Source organism: Ursus maritimus (genome assembly GCF_017311325.1).
Source record: "Ursus maritimus isolate PB19 chromosome X unlocalized genomic scaffold, ASM1731132v1 scaffold_X1, whole genome shotgun sequence".
Lineage (NCBI taxonomy): Eukaryota > Metazoa > Chordata > Mammalia > Carnivora > Ursidae > Ursus > Ursus maritimus.
The window spans coordinates 108,826,475-108,847,561 of record NW_024423319.1 but is presented as its reverse complement, the minus strand read 5'-3'; the positions used below and the strand labels follow the sequence as shown (position 1 = coordinate 108,847,561).

The 21,087-nt window shown below is 36.1% G+C and overlaps 1 protein-coding gene across 6 annotated transcripts in view; it reads right to left on the bottom strand.

Annotated features, from left to right (window-relative positions):
• The window catches only part of RPS6KA3 (ribosomal protein S6 kinase A3), a 110,771-nt gene that overhangs the window by 45,421 nt on the left and 44,263 nt on the right, over window positions 1-21,087 (bottom strand). For 5 of the 6 annotated variants that reach the window (XM_040633573.1, XM_040633566.1, XM_040633569.1 and 2 more), the window contains 2 exons: window positions 8,130-8,246; window positions 3,433-3,514 (listed from right to left, as the gene is read on the bottom strand). In XM_040633573.1, the coding sequence (XP_040489507.1) occupies window positions 3,433-3,514; window positions 8,130-8,246 (199 nt within the window). Of the gene's footprint in view, window positions 1-3,432; window positions 3,515-8,129; window positions 8,247-17,618; window positions 17,698-21,087 lie in introns of those variants that run through there. The other variant, XM_040633592.1, reaches the window with a different exon arrangement.

Genomic DNA, 21,087 nt, shown 5'->3' with positions numbered 1-21,087 from the left:
AAAACAGTAAAGAAAAAAATTAAGAAATGATCCAGGAAGTCCAACATATTCAAAGAGCAGGAGTTACAAAATGGGGAAGAAATGACAAAATACTTTGCCAGAACTGAAGAAGTAAGTTTCCAGATTGAAAGAGACCACCCCATACCTGGTATGGTGAATTTTAAAAGTTCACACTAAAGAAATATCACTGTACAAATTCCAGAATACCAGGGATAAAGAATAGAGTGATTCTAAAGACTTTTAAAGAGGAAAAGCAGCTTACGTACAAAGGACTGGAAGTCAGTACTGCAATAAACCTCATAATTGCAACACAGGAAACTGGAAGACAATGGAAACAATGCCTTCAAATATGAGGGAAAATTATTTCTCACCTAGAATTTTACACTCAGCCAAATTATAAATTAACTGAGGGGGTAGAATAAAGGCATTTTAAGACATTCAAGGTCACAAAGATTTTATCAGCCATTCACCCTTTCTGAGGTAGCTACTAGGAGATGTGTTCTACTCAGACTGGAAAGTAAACTGAGGAAAAGGAAGACACAGAATTTAGAAAATGAGATTTAATACAGCAACGATGTGAAGGTAATGTGACTTCAGTATACTACTTGGCTCAGTTAGGAACAGTTCTTATAAAGCTGTAACAATGTGGGATGCCTGGGTGGCTCAGTCGGTCACATATCTGCCTTCAGCTCAGGTCATGATCCCGGGGTCCTGGGATCAAATCCCACATCAGGTTTCTTGCTCAGTGGGGAGCCTGCTTCTCCTTCTGCCTGCCATTTCCCCTGCTTGTGCACTCTCCCTCTCTCTGGCAAATAAATAGATAAATAAAATCTTTTTAAAAAAAGAAAGCTGTAATAATGAAAATATTACTGGGAGGACATGAAAGGCAAAATTTTGTGTGGGTGGTAGGATGAGAGAACTAAACCCTAATCTGCCATGTTAGAAAGTCAATAAATTATGTCACCAAATGAAAACAATCAAACAACTGCAATAAAGAGTATTGAATGTGGAGGTAAATCACAGAAATAGTAGTTAAGGAGACGAAAGTCATTGTCTTTGAGGGTCGAGAATTGGGATAGGGAGGAGGGTTGGTAAAGCAATGCTATTTTGTAAGATTCTATATACACATTATTCTGAAAAAATAAAAACTGAATTTAAGAATGCATTAAAAATTATCTGACAGCTTACAATTCCAGTATGTCAAATATTTTCATTTTTCTATGGTTTCTTCTATAGCTTATATCCATTTAATTTTACATACTTGTGGTAGCCAAATTTGTTATAATTGTTCACTTACATAATTTCATTGTTCATTTTGGGGGTTATATGTGAAATATTTCTTTTAAATAATATCCTATTAAATGGTATACTATAATTTTTAAACATTCCTCTACTTTTCAATATTTGTGTGATTTCTAAATTCTCAACATTATAAATTAATGTTGCTGTGAGAATTTTCAAGTGCATGAATTTTTTGAGATTATTTCCTCAGGTTAATTTAGCAGCAATAATGGCTCTCTGTATTTGTTGCAAAACCACCTTCCAATTTATGTTGCCATCATATGAAATGATAACATTATTTTACATGTATTTATCAGCAAAATGGAACATTTTTCCAAACATTATTTTATCCCCCTTCATAAAATTTATTCTGAAATCCTTTAGGTAGAGGTTGTAATGGTACTTTTCAGGATCTCCTAACTCAATTACTCCTTTTACATTTATTAGTAGGAATTCTACTGTAAGGAAGAGCTTTCCCTTTCTCCACATTACTTAATTTATGGATCAATCCATGGATTTTTGTTTTATTCAGTGCTTTGTAATTCATCACTATCATTAATTACTGCAATGTTCAAATTGTCCTAGATTTGGTCCGTAGGAGCCCTGTACTCATTCCTTATATTATTAATTTCTAATATTCGAGGTGAATAATTTCATGATTTCCTGTTTATACTATTTTTCATTCTGTTATAGGCTAAAATTGTTTGCAGTGTCGATCTGTTTATAATTTGCTCAATATCTCTTTACAAGTTTCCTAGATGTGGTAATTTGTAAAATTCGGTTAGATTGTTCGGTTAGATTGTTAGATTTTTTTTTTTAATGGCATAGGGTTTAAGAGAAGGCTAATTTTTTTTTCCCAGGTTGCTCAGGAGTATTTCAAACAAAATTTGTAAAATCATGATTTCTCATTTTTCTATATACCTGGTTTGCCATACGGCACAGCACATATTCTGTTTGAGGTATGTATTTTTCAAATGAAATTTTAAATATTTAAGGAAAAATTCAATTGGAATCTTGAGGATATGGAGCTACTTGGATGGCTAGATGAATACTGAGATTCTTAACAACAGTTAGCTTTCTCTAGAAGGAACTGGGCATTTATTTCCTTTCCTGATATCTTTTAGGTTTTTCAGTTTCATAGTTTCCTTTACGCATATTATGCACAACACAGATCCTGTTAAATATATGAAACCTACTCTTGCTGTTTTTGTGAATGACCTCTTTTGTGTAAGTTCCACCAATGTGGTTTTATAACTTGGGATTTATAAGCATAAAGTTATACAAGTAGTGATATAAAGTAGGGCACTGAGAATATAATTTAATTCCCTGGTCCTAGCAAGAATCAAGTAAGTAGTGTGCCAGTTGTAGAGACTAGATAGGAAAGAAAATACATTCAGGAAAGGAGCAAGAGAAAGAAAGCAAAGGATGGTGTTTATAAAGAATGGTGGAATTTCTTGGAATGATGATATCCAGGGTAGGTGACTAACTGGGAAGAATAACATCAGAAATAATAAATTATCATCACAAATATTCCTTCCTGGATATTTTAAAAGCTTTAAAATTACATGTAAATCGACGAGGAAAAAAATGATGCTGGGACTCAATACATAAACAACCAGAGAGTATGTGGTAAAATAACCAAAACTACTAAATAAAAGATTTAAATATTTTAAAAACTATGTATAATTTCTTCTAAATGACTGTTTACCTAAAAGAGTCAAATCCTATGTAAGATTGTTCAAAATCAAAGGCTTAGAATAAAAACTTACTTGGAGACCAGAGTCAAGATGATAAAAAGTCCTTAAAATAAAAGCTATTTTGCATCTGGTAAATCAATAAGTTTTTAAAACATTAAAATAATCACATTAATTTGAAGATGAATCAAATCCAGTTTGAATTTCTAAACCTCTACTTGCATAAGCCCAAGATGAATTTATAATACTTCTTTTATAACATGGCAACTCCCATGCTCACTAGTCATATGATTCCAAGCCCAGTAGGAAAAATTCACTTAAAGAAAGTCTAAATTTAAAGAAAGTAACAAGAACAGATTCAGAATGTAAGTAACTGGCCTAGGAGTCACTGAAGATCTGCTAAGACCTTTCAGTTTGCTTCGACTACACAAACCGTATAAACAGTTGCAGCACTTACCTTTCAATGTGGCCTTCTTCAACACTTTCATGGCATAAAGCTGTCTAGCATCAGAGCCTGAGATTTTTTTGACTAAGAAAACCTGTATTTAAATGAGAGAAAATAAGTTTTACAAAGTATCACAAATTACGCCATTGTTAAAAATGAGACCCTTTCTATAATATAGTGTATTACTAGAGAGATTCTGACACACTGTAGATGCTTATTTTTCTTATGTATTGATTATAAATACAATGAGTTGTAAACAGTGGTAATAACTTGGAGGGGTCAACATAAGTGAATACATTGTTTTCTTTCTTTTCGTTTTCTGCCAATTCCCAAAGAGCATGTAACATATAAGACACAAAAATCTTTAAACTATGTAATCAGATAAAAGTCTAACATGTTTAACGTATAACACAAGTGGTCATTGCTCTGATTTTTTAACAAAACAAAAATTCTTCCAATTCGATAAAAATTGTCACACAGAGGGTCCCCTTGACCATAATTCTCCATTGATACAATTATTCACTGATAATTGGTCTTTTCCATGTATGAAAACTGCACATAAATTTCTCATTGCTGGGCAGAACAATTTAAAACACTTACACTGAAGAAGCCTATTCACAAATATTTAATGTGACTTAAGACAGAACCCTTTCAACCTTTTAAAAATCAGATTATCCCATATACCTAAATATGAAGAACATAGTTCCTAGGTATGTTACTGAGCCTCTTGATTTTGCAAATTATTTTTAGCTGCTTTCAAAATATAGTGTGAAATTTATGCAAAATGAATAAAGCCTGCTCTAAATAATTCAGTCAAGCTGTAACATGGCTAATACAAAACTATCTATAAATCTTTTCTGTTCATTTTGATCATTATGTTTGTGATCTTTTTAAAAAAGCTTTTATATAAATTCCAGTTAGTTAACATACAGTGTAATATTAGTTTCAGGTGTACAATATCGTGATTCATGATCTTTTTCATTCAATCTTTAAACATACTTGCTAAATGGACCTGAATTTCAACTTTTTTCTTCTATCCTTTCCTAGCAGTTGTTACTGAGCTGCCACAGATGGAAAGAGAAGCAATTATAATCAAGAATTAACTTTCAGGTTAGCTCTCAATTATCTGCACTAGCATGCCTGGCTATTAGCAAAAATCAAAAAATGCTACATTCAACTGATTCTAGGGCGAGGCAGAGTTCCTCACTTTGAGAAACTGTGCCAAAGGTGATTGGCAATGACCTCAAAAGTTTAGTGAAGAGCACCACAACTTGCACAGAAACCCTGATGCATTGTGTGTTCCTCTCCCCAAATCGCTCCCTCTTGTCCCTTCCAAGATGCCCTACCTTTTAGTTCCTTTTAGCCAGTTAGCAGTGAGCCAAACTAGGGAGAAAAAAGCATTCTTAATCAAGTTCCTAAGATGGGATGATGTTCAAATGTTAAAGGTAATCAGAGATTATTAGTATTTTTTTAACAGAAATAAATTCTAATTAGATGGAGATAATTAGGACTTCTCTGGTATTTATTCTTAAGATTCCCTAATCAAGCTTCTTTGTGCCATTCCACAAGAAAAATTCTCCCTGTGGATTCCAAACTTTTTTCACCCTTCTTTGAAAGTACCTTAACACTTTTCAGCACTTTTTAGTTTGCAAAGGACCTTCACAAGTATTTGTAATACATCATCATGATAATTTTGGGAGGCAGGCGGACTAAGGAATGCCTATTTATAGCTGCCCAAGCTAGGGCTTAGAGAGGTTAAATAATTTGACCAGTGTCACAGTGGAGGTATTAGAACAAGAACCAGGCCAGCCACCCAATTCTGTGCTCCTGCTCAGGGGCTCTTAATCTGTTCCCTCTGGCAGGTCACCAGTTAAGTGTAGCAGGAGCAGCAGTGGTCCCAGATGCCATTGGATCTTCCCCAGCCAGAGCATTCATGACCTTTCGAACTCCCCCATGAAGCTATTCTAAGCTCTGACAGGTCATCCCTGTTTCCTTGGCTTACACTGGCTTTTTAGGATGAGTAAGAAAGGAGACACCCTATTTTTAATGTTTGCTATTTATAGTAAGGTATTTAAGTTACTTTTAAAGAAATAAAGGGAAATGCATGCTAACTCCTGGCAACTTAAATACTGTGTTCCCTGAAAATCTAATGTATAGAAAGAAACCAATCTATTTGGGTTTATCCATAATGCGACTGCATGATAATAAAACTTCATAGGAGATATTATGTGCTTGGCCTTTTATCATTTAATTCCCACTACTAACCTATGAGGTCAGGACTATTATTTACTCATTTCTTCTTTCCAGAATTATTGCTAGGTACTCTGCTACTAGCTCAATGTTGAGACATGGTACAAAGCATGTCCCCTGCACTCATGGAAAGACACATAGTCTAGTGGAGGAGATAGCCAATAAACAAACAATTACACAAATGAAAAACTGCAATTGTGGTGAGTGCTGTGAAGATGAGGTATATAATGTTCTGACAGGTAAAACAGGGGAATATGACTTAGTATGGCAGAGAAGACTTCTTTGAGATCATAAACATGAGAGGTGCTAATAAGATGAGGAAAGGGTGGGGTGGGGCGTTTCACACAGAGGGAAGCCCATGTGCAAAGGCTTTCTAGTGGGATGGAGCCAGGTGCTTAAGGACTGAAAAAAAGGGCCAATGTAGCCAGAACACAGGTAGTGAAAAACACATAAAAGTCATGTTGTTCGGGTAGCCAGGCACCAGAACAAGGGGCTCCTCAGCCATCTTAAGAGTATGTCTTTATCCTAAAGGCTAAAGGAAGCTACTGAAGTATAAGCTTAGCTCTTGTTGGCTGTCATGTAAATAGTGGCTTGAGGAAAGAATAAATTTGGGAGTCCCAGTTAGGAGCCTCCTTCAACAGGCTAAGGAGAAACAGGGGTGGCATAGACTGGAGGAGAGGCAGTGGAGGAGAGGACAGGCATGCTTTGAGAAATCTTTACTGAATCAACAGGACTTGCCGATAGTTCAGATTGGTGGGGAGAGGCAAGAGGAAAAGGTGGGCAGTAGAAGGATATGTCAAAAAATGCCTCCCAAGTTTCAGGCTTGCTTAACTGGATGCCATTCATAGTTGCAGAGAAAAATGAAACAGGACAGTTTTGGGGGAGCAGGGGAAAATCATGACTTTGGTTGTAGATATGCTGAGTTTAAACTGCCTTTGAATCATGTGAAGAGAACAAAATATGCAGCTGTACATAGAGTTCAGAGCTTAGAGGCATGATCTAGATTGGAGAGAGAAATCTGTTAGGACAGCTGTATGTGGGTTATAATTAAGACAGTGGGCATAGAGAAAATAATTAGTAAGGAGTATAGAGTGAGGAGAAGGCAGCCTAGAATGGAACCTTGAGGAATTTCAATACTTAATGACTGGCTGGAAGAGGAAAATGGGGCTCGAAGAGGTTAAGTAATTTGCTCAAGCACACGTAACAAGTAAGTAGAAGGAAAAAAAAATCAAATCCATGTCTGGCTGACCTAGAGCCCAAACTTGCAACCATTATATTCTACTGCCTACTTAACCTATATCTGAAATAAAAGCATCACTTTGGGGTTAAAGGAGGTTAACAGCTTTAATAAATTACCTATATTAGCCAAGAATTGCCAAATAGTCCCCATAAATACACAAGGGAGCTAAAGAGGTGTTGTTTTGAAGCTTGTAAAGCATATTATCTTCAGATGTTTCCTCACAGGGAGGTGGTAAGCAAGCACTGCAATGTGAAAGTTGAATGCAATTTCAGAATCTTCCTCTAACTAAGAAACAGAATAGTCAGATCAAATAGTAGTAATCATAATACTGTACTTCTCAAAATGGAGGACAGAAAGTGCTCCTGAGGTATGCAGCAGGGGGACAAGGACTATTTGAAGAAAAATGATGAAGATGCTGCATCTTCCTGAGCAATTTTAGTTGGTGGCTTTGTAAAACATTTTTGATATTAAAGACAAACATGGATATCCTTGACTAGAATGTAACCTTTGCATTCATTTTATTTTTTGTTTATTTTTAAAATATTTTATTTATTTGTCGTGAGAGAGCACATGTGAGCACAAGCAGAGGGAGCGGGAGGCAGAGGGAGAAGCAGGCTCTCCGCTGAGCAAGAAGCCTGACGTGGGACTCGAGTATTCCAGGACCCTGGGATCATGACCTGAACCGAAGGCAGATGCTTAACCAACTGAGCCACCCAGGCATCTCCTTTGCATTCATTTTAAAGACAATTTGTAAGTCTCCAAAACTTTATACTCATAGTGGTAATCCCCCACCCTAATTCCTTCAGAGTAGCCATTCAATTTCTGCTGGTATTAGGGATATTTGGAGGAAGGATTGAGATATACTGTTATAATGTATCTGGCAAGATCACCTTCCAAATCTACATGAGGACTCAAAAAGAGTATCAAAAAGTGTATCAGGGAAATATTTTTAATCATTTACAAAGTACAATTAAGAGAAGTCACACGGTCTTGAAGATAAAATAAATGTGAAGTGATTACTGCCAATTTGTAAGAATTTCCAGTGTACTTTTGAATGACTTTATTCACTTTCTCACACTTACTGATAGTGAGAAATTAAGAACAGAGAAACACCACTTGTATAGAGACTAGTATTTCATAAAATATTTCCATTCTCCACCTGTATGAAATACACAAATTCCAAAAAACAATTTTTTAAAAACACACACTCATGACTTACCTTTCCAAATGATCCCTGCCCTAATACTTTTAAAAGTTCAAACTGGGAAGGATCTGCCTTTTCATGTCCTTCCTTTACATGATGTGTGATTGCAATTTCTTTGATACTGCCTTCTTCCTGTTGATGCAAATATAAAGGGAGAAAAGAGTTAGAGATACTCTCTCCAGCTATAAATCAAGAAATGTAAATTTAGCATATCATATTAGAAATCCTCAAATTATTATTTTTTTAAAGAAGCTCTATTTCCAACATGGGGCTTGAACTTGTGACCCCAAGATCAAAAGTTGCATGCTCTACTGACTGAGCCAGCCATGCGACCCCGCAAATATACTTTCAAGTTAAATGTCAGAAAGAATGATACCAGCCCACAGCATAGACCAATTTAACCTCTACTTAACATTAGCACTGAGTATTTCCAAGTCTTCATTCTTCCTACTGGAGATAATTAGGATAATTTCATGGGGTGAGGGCAGAGGGTATAAAGAAGTCTGAAAACACAACAGAGTAATCTGCTGTGCTCTTGACATGTGCTTGTATTAGGTAAAACCAATGCTACACACACACACACACACACACACACACCCCGTGTTTATTGGGGAGTGGGGTTGAAAAATATTCCAAGGCAAACATGGAGATTTCTTTTTTTTTTTTATAATAATGATTTTTTATTATATTATGTTAGACACCATACAGTACATCCCCGGTTTTCGATGTAAGGCTCGATGATTCATTAGTTGTGTATAACACCCAGTGCACCATGCAATATGTGCCCTCCTTACTACCCATCACCGGTCTATCCCATTCCCCCACCCCCCTCCCCTCTGTAGCCCTCAGTTTGTTTCTCATAGTCCATAGTCTCTCAAAACATGGAGATTTCTACCCTCAGAAAGGCCATTTGAATCAGTATGCTGAAGTTGATTCTGCTGGAAATATGTAAGTTACTTTCTGTTTCTAGGACTACTTGGGATCTGAGAAGGGAGAAAGATATAACTCTAAAACACAAAATCAAAAAAGATATAACATTTGGATGGAGGATTAGACTCAAGAAAAAAGTTACTACTCAGCATAATGGAACAGTAGAAGGTCTTAGGGTTAAGGGAAGGATTTTTAGACAGTGGATGCTTCAGTACATCTGAGGGAAGGCATCAGAAAAGGGGAAAGGTTGAAAATATATGTAAGTATACACAGAATTTCAATTACTTATTCACTCTGGGATTAGCAGCTAAAGTACACCTTATTTAATCAAGATACGTACTATACGTTACAGCCAAAAACTACAATAAAACAAAACTCGACAAAACTAGAAATATAAGCCTGTCAAAAGACTATTTTTCTTTTTTTTGCCTGTTATTTTTTCCTAGTACCTAAGTATTATCAGAATTGACATGTGTTGTACACAAATAATTCGTTGTTTTTTATTATTGTTGTGTTTCATATGCATGTTTGAGCTCAATTAACATTTTCTGAAATAGAATGTTGGCTACATGTGGAATTACAAAGATTTCTTAAAAAGATATACTGGTATATTAACGTGGCAGGTTTTGAAAATGAGCAGTAAAAAAGAAGAAAATCTCCTGTAACAGGACAAAAAAGGAATCTAGGCCTACTCTTCTACTCTGTAAGACAGAAGTTTGTAGACTGTGCTAATACTTAGGCAGCTTCACCATTCTGGGCGCTCTCAGAACTGTGGCAACAATAAAACAATCCCCTAATATGGTTTAGTCCTGTATTTTGTAATTTCACATGCACTATCTCCTTTATTTCTCACAACCATCCTGTGCAGTAGGTGTTAGGGTAGAATCAAGCATTAACTGACTCTGAGACTCTACCCCCTTCCTGTGCACCCCTTCTCTGCAAATGAGACCAGTGTACCAGGGCTCGAGAGTGATAGCTATTTGTAGCTATACTAGGAAAAGCAGGAAGCAAATTACCAAATTCTTTTAAGAAAACTTTCAAAGAACAATGTATATGTGGAACTGATTAAAATCCAGCAAATATTTATTAAGTACCTACCATGTACCAAGCCTGAGTTAGTGCTTTTTCACCTTTTATCTTATATTTATGCTTCACAACAAATTTTTCACTACATATCAATGTTAGAGAGGGCTGATAACAACAGAATGGAGTATAACTCAGACCAAGCAAAAACATCTCAGAATTCTCTACAAACTCCCCCATTCATCACTAGAAATTTGACAGATCTTTTAAAGGCCAAATGATTTGAATACAGTTTAAAGTTTAAAGAGATTAAGGGAAGATCACAAGCCAATAACTGGCAAACTTATGGCTCAATTCCAGGTTCTGACTTCTAATGACTTCTAATACAAGGCTCTTAGAATTACACCATACTGAGACTGTCACAGGCTTCTGTAGTTCCCCATCCAAGATCAATGACAGGAACATACACACTTATTCCTTTGATCCTTGTAACTGGTCTGTATCTCTTGGGTCAGTTAGCTATAGTGATTAGAGCAATGTCTCTGAATTATTGGTAGCATATCCTCATCAGCTGAAAAGAATCAGCATATGCCAAATATCTGTACGCTTATTGGCTTATAAATCATATATACTTTTTGTATTACTAAATTACATACATTACACATGGAAATGAAACTATAAGGAAGTTCTCTTTCTTTTCTGTGACCCAAAATGCTGTCATATCGCACTTTAAAGACTAGTAGATTACAGACTTAAACTCAAAAGGCCAAAGTCACGGGTTGGATTCTAGCATGTGCCAGTCAGCCTACTATGGAAAAAACTATCTGTTCAAGAGTCTAACTGGAATCTAACATCCATATTTATGTCTTTAAATCATGAGGCTATGAAGAACTATACCCTATAACATTCCATATGTCTTACCAGTTTTCTTTCTTGGGTAAGTGGGATGTAATTTTAGGCTGCAATATTGTTTCATCTTTTATTTCGTAAAAATACTTACTATAATTGTGTGTCACGAAGATGCAACACAGGCAGGGAAGGATCATTGAATTACAAATGTTTTGCATTTTGCAACAGGCATATAGGATCAAGTCTTACTCTCACAGAGAGCTACAATCAGGCCATGGATCTCAAAATAAACAACAGTAACTATTCAAGAAAGATTTCACCTTGGATGACTACCTTTCCTTTCCTCTCACATCAAACAAGTTACCAAAAAATACAGAATCTCCCTTTGATCCCTTCATTCAACAAACATATACTAAAACATCTACTACGTATCAAACATGGTAATGGGAATACCCTTCTTTCTTTTTCTTCCTATTTCCAATAGCATCACCCAGGTACAATTCTTCATTACCTTTCCTGTGGAAAACTGAAACTAGCTTGGTTACTCGTAATGCCCCTTTGTGCCACTGCCAGTCCACTTCATCCTCCTGACAAATTCATTTTCTAAAAGGAGATAGCTCCAGTCATATGGCCAGACTGCCCAAAAACTCCTCTAAGTTTTCCTAAATTAAACGCACTGCTTCACCTTGGCATACGAGGTCCTCTACAATATGGCTACAACTTAGTTTTATGGTATTATCTTTCAACATTGCCTTACACGTAATCTTTTGTCAACCTGGGTTATTTCCTGTTCCTCAAACATTTTGTTTTTAAAATTAACTACATGCACATGGATGACAAATCAAATAGTGATGAAAAGCAAGTCTCCTTTCAACCCCATACCCAGGTTTTTAAAAAAAGTTAGATTTTTCTGTACTTACTTTGATAATTTCTTGGTTTATTAACTTTAAGACAATGCCTGCTGATTTAAAAATAAAATGAAGGATTCACTCATATCCCTTTGATCATCTTCTTCCCCACTATTTGATTATTATATTACTTTTACATAATTTTCTCATCTTTTCCACTAGTTTTGGATAGAATCCTAACTCCTCACTTCATTTTGTTTTTTTCAAGATTTATTTACTTATTTGAGAGACAGAGAGAGTGTGCAAGGGGGGAGGGGCACAAGGAGAGGGAGAGAGAGTATCTCAAACAGACTCCCCGCTGAGCACAGAGCCCTATGCAGGGCTTCATCTCATGACCCTGACTGACATCATGACCTGAGCTGAAACCAAGAGTTGGACACTTAACCTATTGAGCCACTCAGGCACCCCCTAACTCCTCACTTTATAAAAGGAGGTTAATAGTGCCTGTACGGGGACACCTGGGTGGCTCAGTCAGTTAAGGGTCTCTGCCTTTGGCTCAGGTCATGATCCCAGGGTCTTGGGATCGAGTCCCATATCAGGCTCCTTGCTCAGCATGGAGACTGCTTCTCCCTCTGCCTGCCGCTCCCCCTGCTTGTGCTGTCTGACAAATAAACGAATAAAAAAAAATCTTTAAAAAAAAAACCAGTGCCTGTATGTTTTTTCTCTCAAACTTCCCTAACCTGCTAGCTATATTTTTACATTCTTATCGATATTGAAAAAATTACCATTCTCACCTGTAACCACAACCAAACCCTTCATACTGTCTCCACAGCCTGATTTTAAAAGCAGAAGTCCCATACACCAGCATTCACATTTTTATGACTATATTGTTTAAATGCAGGCGAGAAAGTACATTAAACTTCCTTTTATATGGGCCCATAACAGTGACTTCCAAGACAATCTGTGGGGACTTAAAAAAAATGAAACAAAACAACACTTCACCAAATGCTTAAATCCATGATACATTTTACTTTGAGTTCTATTGGGATCATGAACTTTTTACGTGTTTTTCTTTTTTCCTGTTTCTAACAGCCCCATCATTCCTGGAGGGAGGGAAAGGTTAATCTGACCATTAGTCTTAATTTTTCCTTAACCCTTTGCCATACTTCTCATTCTTCTGAGAGCCCTCTCTTACCCTCCCATCAGGAATGGTTGTTCTCTAGGCCTTGCTGCACAGCTATTACCTCCAGATATCTCTTCAGTGCTTTCCTGGTTGAACCCACTATTCTCAGTTTCCCATATCCTTCTCTTTCTTAGATTACTCCCTTGTAACTCCCTAAGAAAGGTGATGTGGAAAAAAATTTTCTGAACCTTGCACATCCAAAGATGTCTTTATTTTCTCCTCACATTTGTATAGTTTGGCTTGGTACCAAATTCTAGAATAAAAACAATCTGGCCTCAAACATTGACGCTAATGGTCCACTGCCTTCTAGTAGCCAGGACTGCTACTGAGATGGGTGATGCTAGCCTGATACACATTTTTTTAAAGATTTTATTTATTTATTTGACAGAGAGAGAGACTCCAGGAGAGAGGGAACACAAGCAGTGGCAGTGGGAGAGGAAGAAGCAGGCTCCCAGTGGAGCAGGGAGCCCGATGCAGGGCTCGATCCCAGGACCCTGGGATCACGCCCTGGGCCAAAGGCAGACACTTAACGACTGAGCCACCCAGGCATCCCCTGATACACATTTTTGGGAAGGTGAACTGTTTTCTTTCCAGAAGCTTTAAGAATTTTCTCTATCCTTGTACTTCTGAAATTCCACACTAGCAAGATAAATATGGGTCTTCTTTCCTTTAGAATGCTAGATGGTTGATGAGCCTTTATAATTTAAAGATCTGAATTCTTTGCCTCTGGGGGAATTCTAATATATATTTTTTTATAATTTCCTTCGGTCAATTTTCCAGGGTTTGTCTTTTTGCAACTCCTCTATTAGTTAGGTATTGTATATCTGGGATTGAATCCTGTATGTCACTTATCTTTTTTCTTCTATTTTCTGAGAGACTTCCTTGGTTTTGTTTTCCCACCCTCATACTGAATTTCTTATTCTGGCAAATCTTATCTTAAAATAAATTTGCAAGTGCTCCTTTTGTGTTTCTTTAAAAAAAAACTGCAACTTCCTCCACTATCTACCCTCTTACCCCAAAATGGATGCAATCATTCCAAACCTCTTTAGGATATAAACTAGAATTTTAAGTCTTTTTCTGCATCGGGGCTCAGAAAGTCCAAAAAAGTGTGCTTGGGGGTGGAGAGAAAAGATTGAGGCCTATGGCCCAAGTTCTAAAGACTTGTCATTGTTTTGGGGCGCCTGGGTGGCACAGCGGTTAAGCGTCTGCCTTCGGCTCAGGGCGTGATCCTGGCGTTATGGGATCGAGCCCCACATCAGGCTCCTCTGCTATGAGCCTGCTTCTTCCTCTCCCACTCCCCCTGCTTGTGTTCCCTCTCTCGCTGGCTGTCTCTATCTCTGTCAAATAAATAAATAAAAATNTTTAAAAAAAAAAAAAAAAAAGACTTGTCATTGTTTTATCTTCAACACGTTTTTTTTTGTTCCTTCCAAGTTTAAATTTTTACTAGTCACATTAGCAAGCTACCGTCTATCTACTTTTATGTTATATGGTCATAGCAGTATAATAGGCAAAATATCCTTGGTTGGTATCTCAATGCCCATAATGTGCTTAATGTCACCAGTTTCTCCAAGTTACGGGACCATGGGTATTTTAGAAACGAATATGAGGTTCAATTAGGACATAATACTAATGCTTGGGCAATCTTGGACAATGTGCTCTCCTAGTTCATACCTAGAATCTAATGAGATGGATGCAGAGAGGAATATCAAATTTCCAAAGGCAACGATAATCCAAGGACGGACATTTGCATGTGACAAACGTATCATGTGAATAAATCACCTGTTACTGAAATAAATCTGTCACATGAAAACACAGAACTACAGTTTGACAGTTTGTAAAATTTTGTTTTTGCCTGTAAGTACACAGTGAAGCAACTATAATTTTATGGCAAAAGAATTTTGTCAATGAAGTCGAGCACAGATTTAAGTTATATCCATTATTCCCCTGTGAGGTTCACATATTTTTACATTCTCTGGTACATTTTAAATGATACATGGATATCTGCCCATTCGTCATCATGAAAAAACTTACACTGTTTATTTCTAATACTTATAGTAAATTCTGTATTTTATTCTTACGAAGTCTATGTTTATTTGATAAGTAAAGTTCTAGCTGTAAGTAAAAGTGTGAGGCTGGTGGCTGGTCTCCATCACAACCCTGTATCATCTGTCTACACCCCTATCACTTTCAGATATTTGCCACCCCCAGCCTATGTGTTCAGTACCCTCAAGCTATGTATGGGAATTCATTCAGTCATCCATTTAAACATTTATTTATCGAGTGCCTAATACATGGCAAGCATTCTTCTAGATGCCTGAGATAAACAATACAATATATGAAATAGACCGAAATTTATGGCATTTTGCAGAGAAACCAAACAATAATAATAGGTATATTCATGTTAGAACAAGATAAATACCATGGGGAAAAAGATACTAAGTTGGGTGAGAGGGATCAGATGTGCAGGGATGAAAAGGAGAGTTCGCAATTTTAAATAAAACCATCACTGCAGGTTTTACTGAAAAAGTGCTCTTTGGGTAAAGGCCAGAAAGATGTGATGGAGTCAACCATCTGGGGGAAGAGCATTTCAAGCAGAGACAAGCCAGTGCAAAGGCCAGTGTGGGAGCACACATGGAGACCACTGTTTGGATTGGAGAGGAAGAGAACAGGTCCAAGAGGGGACTAAAACTCAGAGGAGACTCTGGTGCTCTTGCTTCTTCCTAACTGCCTGGTCCTAATGGAAATGTTTCTGATCTATGACATACTCTCTTAGGCCCATTCCTTTTGTTAGAAGGCAATTCAGATTATGAGCCAGGTAGTATGCTAGGTGTTAGAGATAATAAGATAAAGAAGAGTATCTGCCCTCTAAGAATCTGCCTAGGGTTTCAAACATTTATTACTAGATAAAGACTCGTTGAGATGTGATCCATGATAGAAAAAAGAAGGTCAGTTCAGTTAACAAATATGTAATTTAGGAATTCTGTAAAGGGTGCCAGTTTAGACATCACAGAAAAATGGCAGAAGAAAATTCATGGACAGGTGGATCTTTTGGTGTTCGTCCAGTCACATAGAAAGCCACCTCATTTGTTTCCCAGGACCATCAAGAAGTCTGTAGGTTCCTTCTTAAATGGTCCTTAAGGTTTGCCCTTTAATGGGAAAAAAGATTAACTTAATGCTTCCTTTTTAAGTTGAGAGGAAAAAGATACAATTTTGTTCTTAAAACGTAAAAGGATTAAAGAAAAGGAACAGAAAGTGATTCTGTCTATTAGAGACAGAAAACCTAATACTGTAACACACTACCATTAAGTAAACAAACTGCGTGATATTAATTGATTTTAAAGAATGATTCAACTTTTGGCATTATGCCCTGACTTGTATACATAATTTCCTTTTTCCTGCCCTCCCTTGGGTCAGGAAGTGTGTTCTTAAGGCATTTGTATTTTCTAAATTGTTTTGAATGTCAGAAAATACGGATGAAACTTGAAGTAAATTATTTAAATGTTCCTTGGTAAAAACTAATAAATAAATCTTTTCTAACCATGGATATGTAACTATTTTTTTGGCCTAACATAAAGAAGACCTTACAAACGAAAAACGTATACTTCATTTGCCTCTTGAATGTAATTCAAAATTCAAGTATTAATCTCTATACAGAAACCTAACGTTCTATAATACACAGTTTTTAATTTTAAAAATATATATTAATTTTTTAGATGATCGAGATACATAAAAATTTGGCTGTGATACATAATTAGGCTGGTTATTCAAGCCATGCTGAAAAAACACATTTTAAGGTACTCTAGATAACGATTTGACCAAATCCAATTTACTTATTTGCCAATGGATGATAAATATGCGCAGCATTTTTCATTTAACCAAGTTCCCGAAGAGTATTCGAAGCCAGCTTCTTCTATGCTTGAGAAAACAGCATTGCTGTTCTCCAGACTAACATTCCTAATCAGTGCTGTAGAGAGCACAGTTTTCTCCTAATCGGGAATCCCAATTGAAAAATTAAATTCTCTTTAAAGAGCAGCAGGATAGCATAATTCTCATGGCAAAATATCAAGTTAATTTCGCAGAATTTTAGATGAAACAAAATGCAAATTATCATTTGCTAAGCAAATGATTTTAACAAAGTAATGCTTTAAAAACTGTGCCTAAGTTAGATAAAATTAGTTACTTAAATACAGTTGATTAAAAACTTCTAAATTTGAAAGGAACCAATTTCAACAAAGTTCTGACTTTAAGGTCTTGACTGTTTAAAATAATACATTCTCCAACCCATCAAAATATTGCTTACATTATAGTAATCTCCTAGGACTATCAGTAAGTTCACAATTTTGTTCATGCCTGGTTTACTACTGAAAGTTACTGTCATCTGTTTCATTATACAAAATTACAAACTCGAGCAAAATAAAAACTACTTTACCACTAAAAAGCCAATGTAAAAATAAGTTTACAAAGTATTCAATGGAAACGAATAATTCACATAGGTAGCTTACTTTTAGCAAAAAGAAATACTATCCTTTAAAAGTTCTTTAAAAACTGGTTTTGAATTTTGAAAAACTTCTTAAAGAACATATAAAATGAAATAATTGTTTAATTAGTATAATTACACTGAGCTCCAACTAAAACATTTTAGTCTTTACTTCTAAGTTGAACAAAGCTTACCTGTATAGAGCGAACACGAAAAGACAAAAATTTAAACATGGCTACGAAACCATGATGGTGATAAAAGAATTTCTGACCGTAAAACTTAGGTTGGAAAGGGAAGGCCAAGCCCCTGCAAAGTTTTCTCCTACCAGCTGTTCCGGCAATTAGAAAATTTCCTGTCAGGCGGGTCCTGAAATGCTAGAAAAAGTGGCCTGACAATTTTCCTGTGGTAAAAGAAAGGAGAAACGTAATGGCGAGGGCACTATGTAGCTGATAGGTAGGGAGGCCAGAACAGGAAACCAAAACAGATTTGCTGATAGCAAAATCCTGTTGAAATGTTCTTAACTCCTGGTTCCCAGCAATCTAGACAATTTTCACAACCAGTGAAATGAACATTATTTTATTTTAGAATCCTCAGAAATGCCAGTATTTCTTAACTATATGACTTTTTAAAAGCAAATGAAACTAGTCAGCACTATTAAAATAATAAGTCATTGATGCACATGTGAAATTTTACCCTTTGTAATGTTTACACACACTCTCTAAAGGATAGTCTCAAGACTACTTTAAGATTATATATAGACAAGTCATGGGTGTTCCCTGTCAATGAGGCATTGTTTCGTAAGTCTGGGAAGAAAATGACCACATGCAAGAAACTTTTTGATTGTGATATAAAGACAATTTCTTTCTGTCTTAAACGGAAGTAAATTATATTTAAATTCACATTGGTTATAGACATCAATTATCGGCCAGGTTAAAGATTTCAAGGTCCATAGCTAAAAATCCTAGTTGCTAAAATCTAAATTAAAAAAAAAGACCAACCCCTGGGTTATTAGTGAGCAAAAGGAACACTTACTGATATTAAGCCAAACTGGAAAAGGAGAAGTTACCAGACAATCCCTTACTCCACCTCCTTCTCTAATAGCCTCTAGAAGTTCTTCTAAGGTATTTTTATTTTGGAAAATGGATTTTAAAATATGCCAATAATCAGAATATGATCACTGAAATAGCGGCATTTAAACAAAACCCAAGGACAGAAACATCGAGAGCTGTGGAAAATGCCCTACTTGATATGCATTTAACCTACATGGAACCAACAAACACATCAATCATTAATATATATATAATATATTATATATATAATCTATATGAATTTAATAAAATAATTGAATTTTCAAAACCTTTAGACAATTATCATATGATTTCACTCATATGTGGAATTTAAGAAACAGAACAGATGAACACAGGGGAAGGGAGGAAAAAATAAAGTAAGATGAAATCAGAGAGGGAGACAAACCATAAGAGACTCTTCAACTACAGGAAACAAACTGAGGGTTGCTGGAGGGGAGGTGGGGGAGATGGGGTAACTGGGTGATGAGCATTAAGGAGGGCATTAGATATAATGAGCGCTGGGTGTTATATGCAACTGATAAATCACTAAACTCTACCTCTGAACTAATACACTGTATGTTAATTGATTAAAAAAACAAAACAAAAAACAAAACCTGAAGAGTCTTCAGAAAACACCAGAAATGATCAGCTAGTTTTCTGGATGAAGGAACCATGGCTGAGGCAGGCACATATTTAATGATGGAGCTATCTATAAAGGCAGCTCAGTTCAGCACTACTTTATTGAGCAAATGATAGAGTGTCCATTAGGTGCTATACAAGCCATATGAAAGGCCAGGGCTCTTCCTTCTATATCAAATTTCTGCAGCTATGTTCTATAATGTTCTATGAATGTTTCTGCTGCATTTAACTTTTATGGCAATATTTTATAAATGACCTAATAGAAGTTGAAGAATAAAAAAAAACTGCTCAATTTAAAAAATTATCCTACTGAACCAGGTACATTAGAATCAACAGGGACCCAAATAAATGTCCAAGATAAAATTTTGAATTCTGCTAGGGAATTGTACAGTCCTCTCAATTAAAAATGCAAGCCTCAATTTTTCAGCAAGGAAGGCACTTAAGAAAATTTCCATCAAACATGAACCCACCCATCTCCCAGAAGGAATTATGTAGGTCTCCTTAAAATGCTACAAAAGGGCAGCATGGTTAGGATAACAACCTAACATAAAACTTCAGTCTGAACATGAGATGCCTTTTAAGACTGTCAAGAAGCAGCAAACAAGGGAGGGAAATCTGAAGGGGGAGAATCAGAGAGGGAGACGAACCATGAGAGACTATGGACCCTGAAGAGAGGAGGGTGGGGGGAGGGGGTAACAAGGTGATGGGTATTAAGGAGCGCACATGTTGTGATGAGCACTGGGTGTTATACGTAACTAATGAATTACTGAACGCTACAGTAATGTTCAGTAACTTACTGAAAACTAATGATGTACTATACAGTGGCTAACTGAACATCATCATCATCATCATCATCATCATCATAATAAAGCAGCAAACAGCATGGTTACTGCACAACTGATTAAGACATGCAAAACAAAATAGCATTGTCTTTGTATACAGCACTGTCATCAACTTTATTCAAGTAATACTTAAGAAGCAACCAAATAACCTTTTTTGAACTTAAAGGATTAGTCTGGATTGGCTTTAACGACTACTGATGCTCAGGTTAACAGTCACATTTTGTCGTGCACTGTGCTTTTTAATATTAGCACTAAGAGAATGAAGCAGTATTTCAGATACCAAAACCTAAAATAAGTCTCCCTGAGTTGAAATGATACCTAAATTAAGAAGGTGTGGTACTGCTGTGTAAAAGATAAACAGAGTTACAGAAAAGAATAAAATAAATGTGACACTTTACATCTGACGGAGATATTAGGTCATTTGGCTGTCTAGGAAATGCAGAAGCCATAAGAGAAAATATTGGTATAGATTTGATTATAAAATTCAAAAACTTCTCTGTATCAAAAGGCACCATAAATAAAGTTAAAAAGACTAGTTCACATGATTGGAATCCCTTATAATCATATTACAACTCACCACTGAGCAACGGGTTTATTTGGGTGTTATCTCCTAACCAAAAATGAAAGTGCTTAAGGCCCTTTGGTACAATGCTTATGGCACTGATTACCGTTTAAGCGCATGCCACTGTCCCTACCAGATTAATTTTCAGAACAGGCACCACACTTATCTTTGTATCCCCATAGCAAAGAACATATAGTAGGAATTCAAACAATGGCTGCCTGAGTAAGAATTATCATGTGTTGAGATCTGAAATAGATACTACTTGTGTGGCTGTGTGCATGAAACTAGGTATTATCGTTTTATTTTTCCTGCTTTTGACTTTCTTTAAATTTATCTTATTAAAATTTCAGCTAATTTTTCTTTATTCTTGTATCTTACTGGTTTTAATGTTTGTTATTATTTAAAAAGAAAATTTTATTATAAAAAGTATGCATGTCCATTACAGAAAACATATGAATAAACAAGGAGAAAAAGGAAAAAAAATCACTATTTTGGTGCTTTTCTTTCTAGTCTTTTTCTGTACACACACACACACACACACACACACACACAC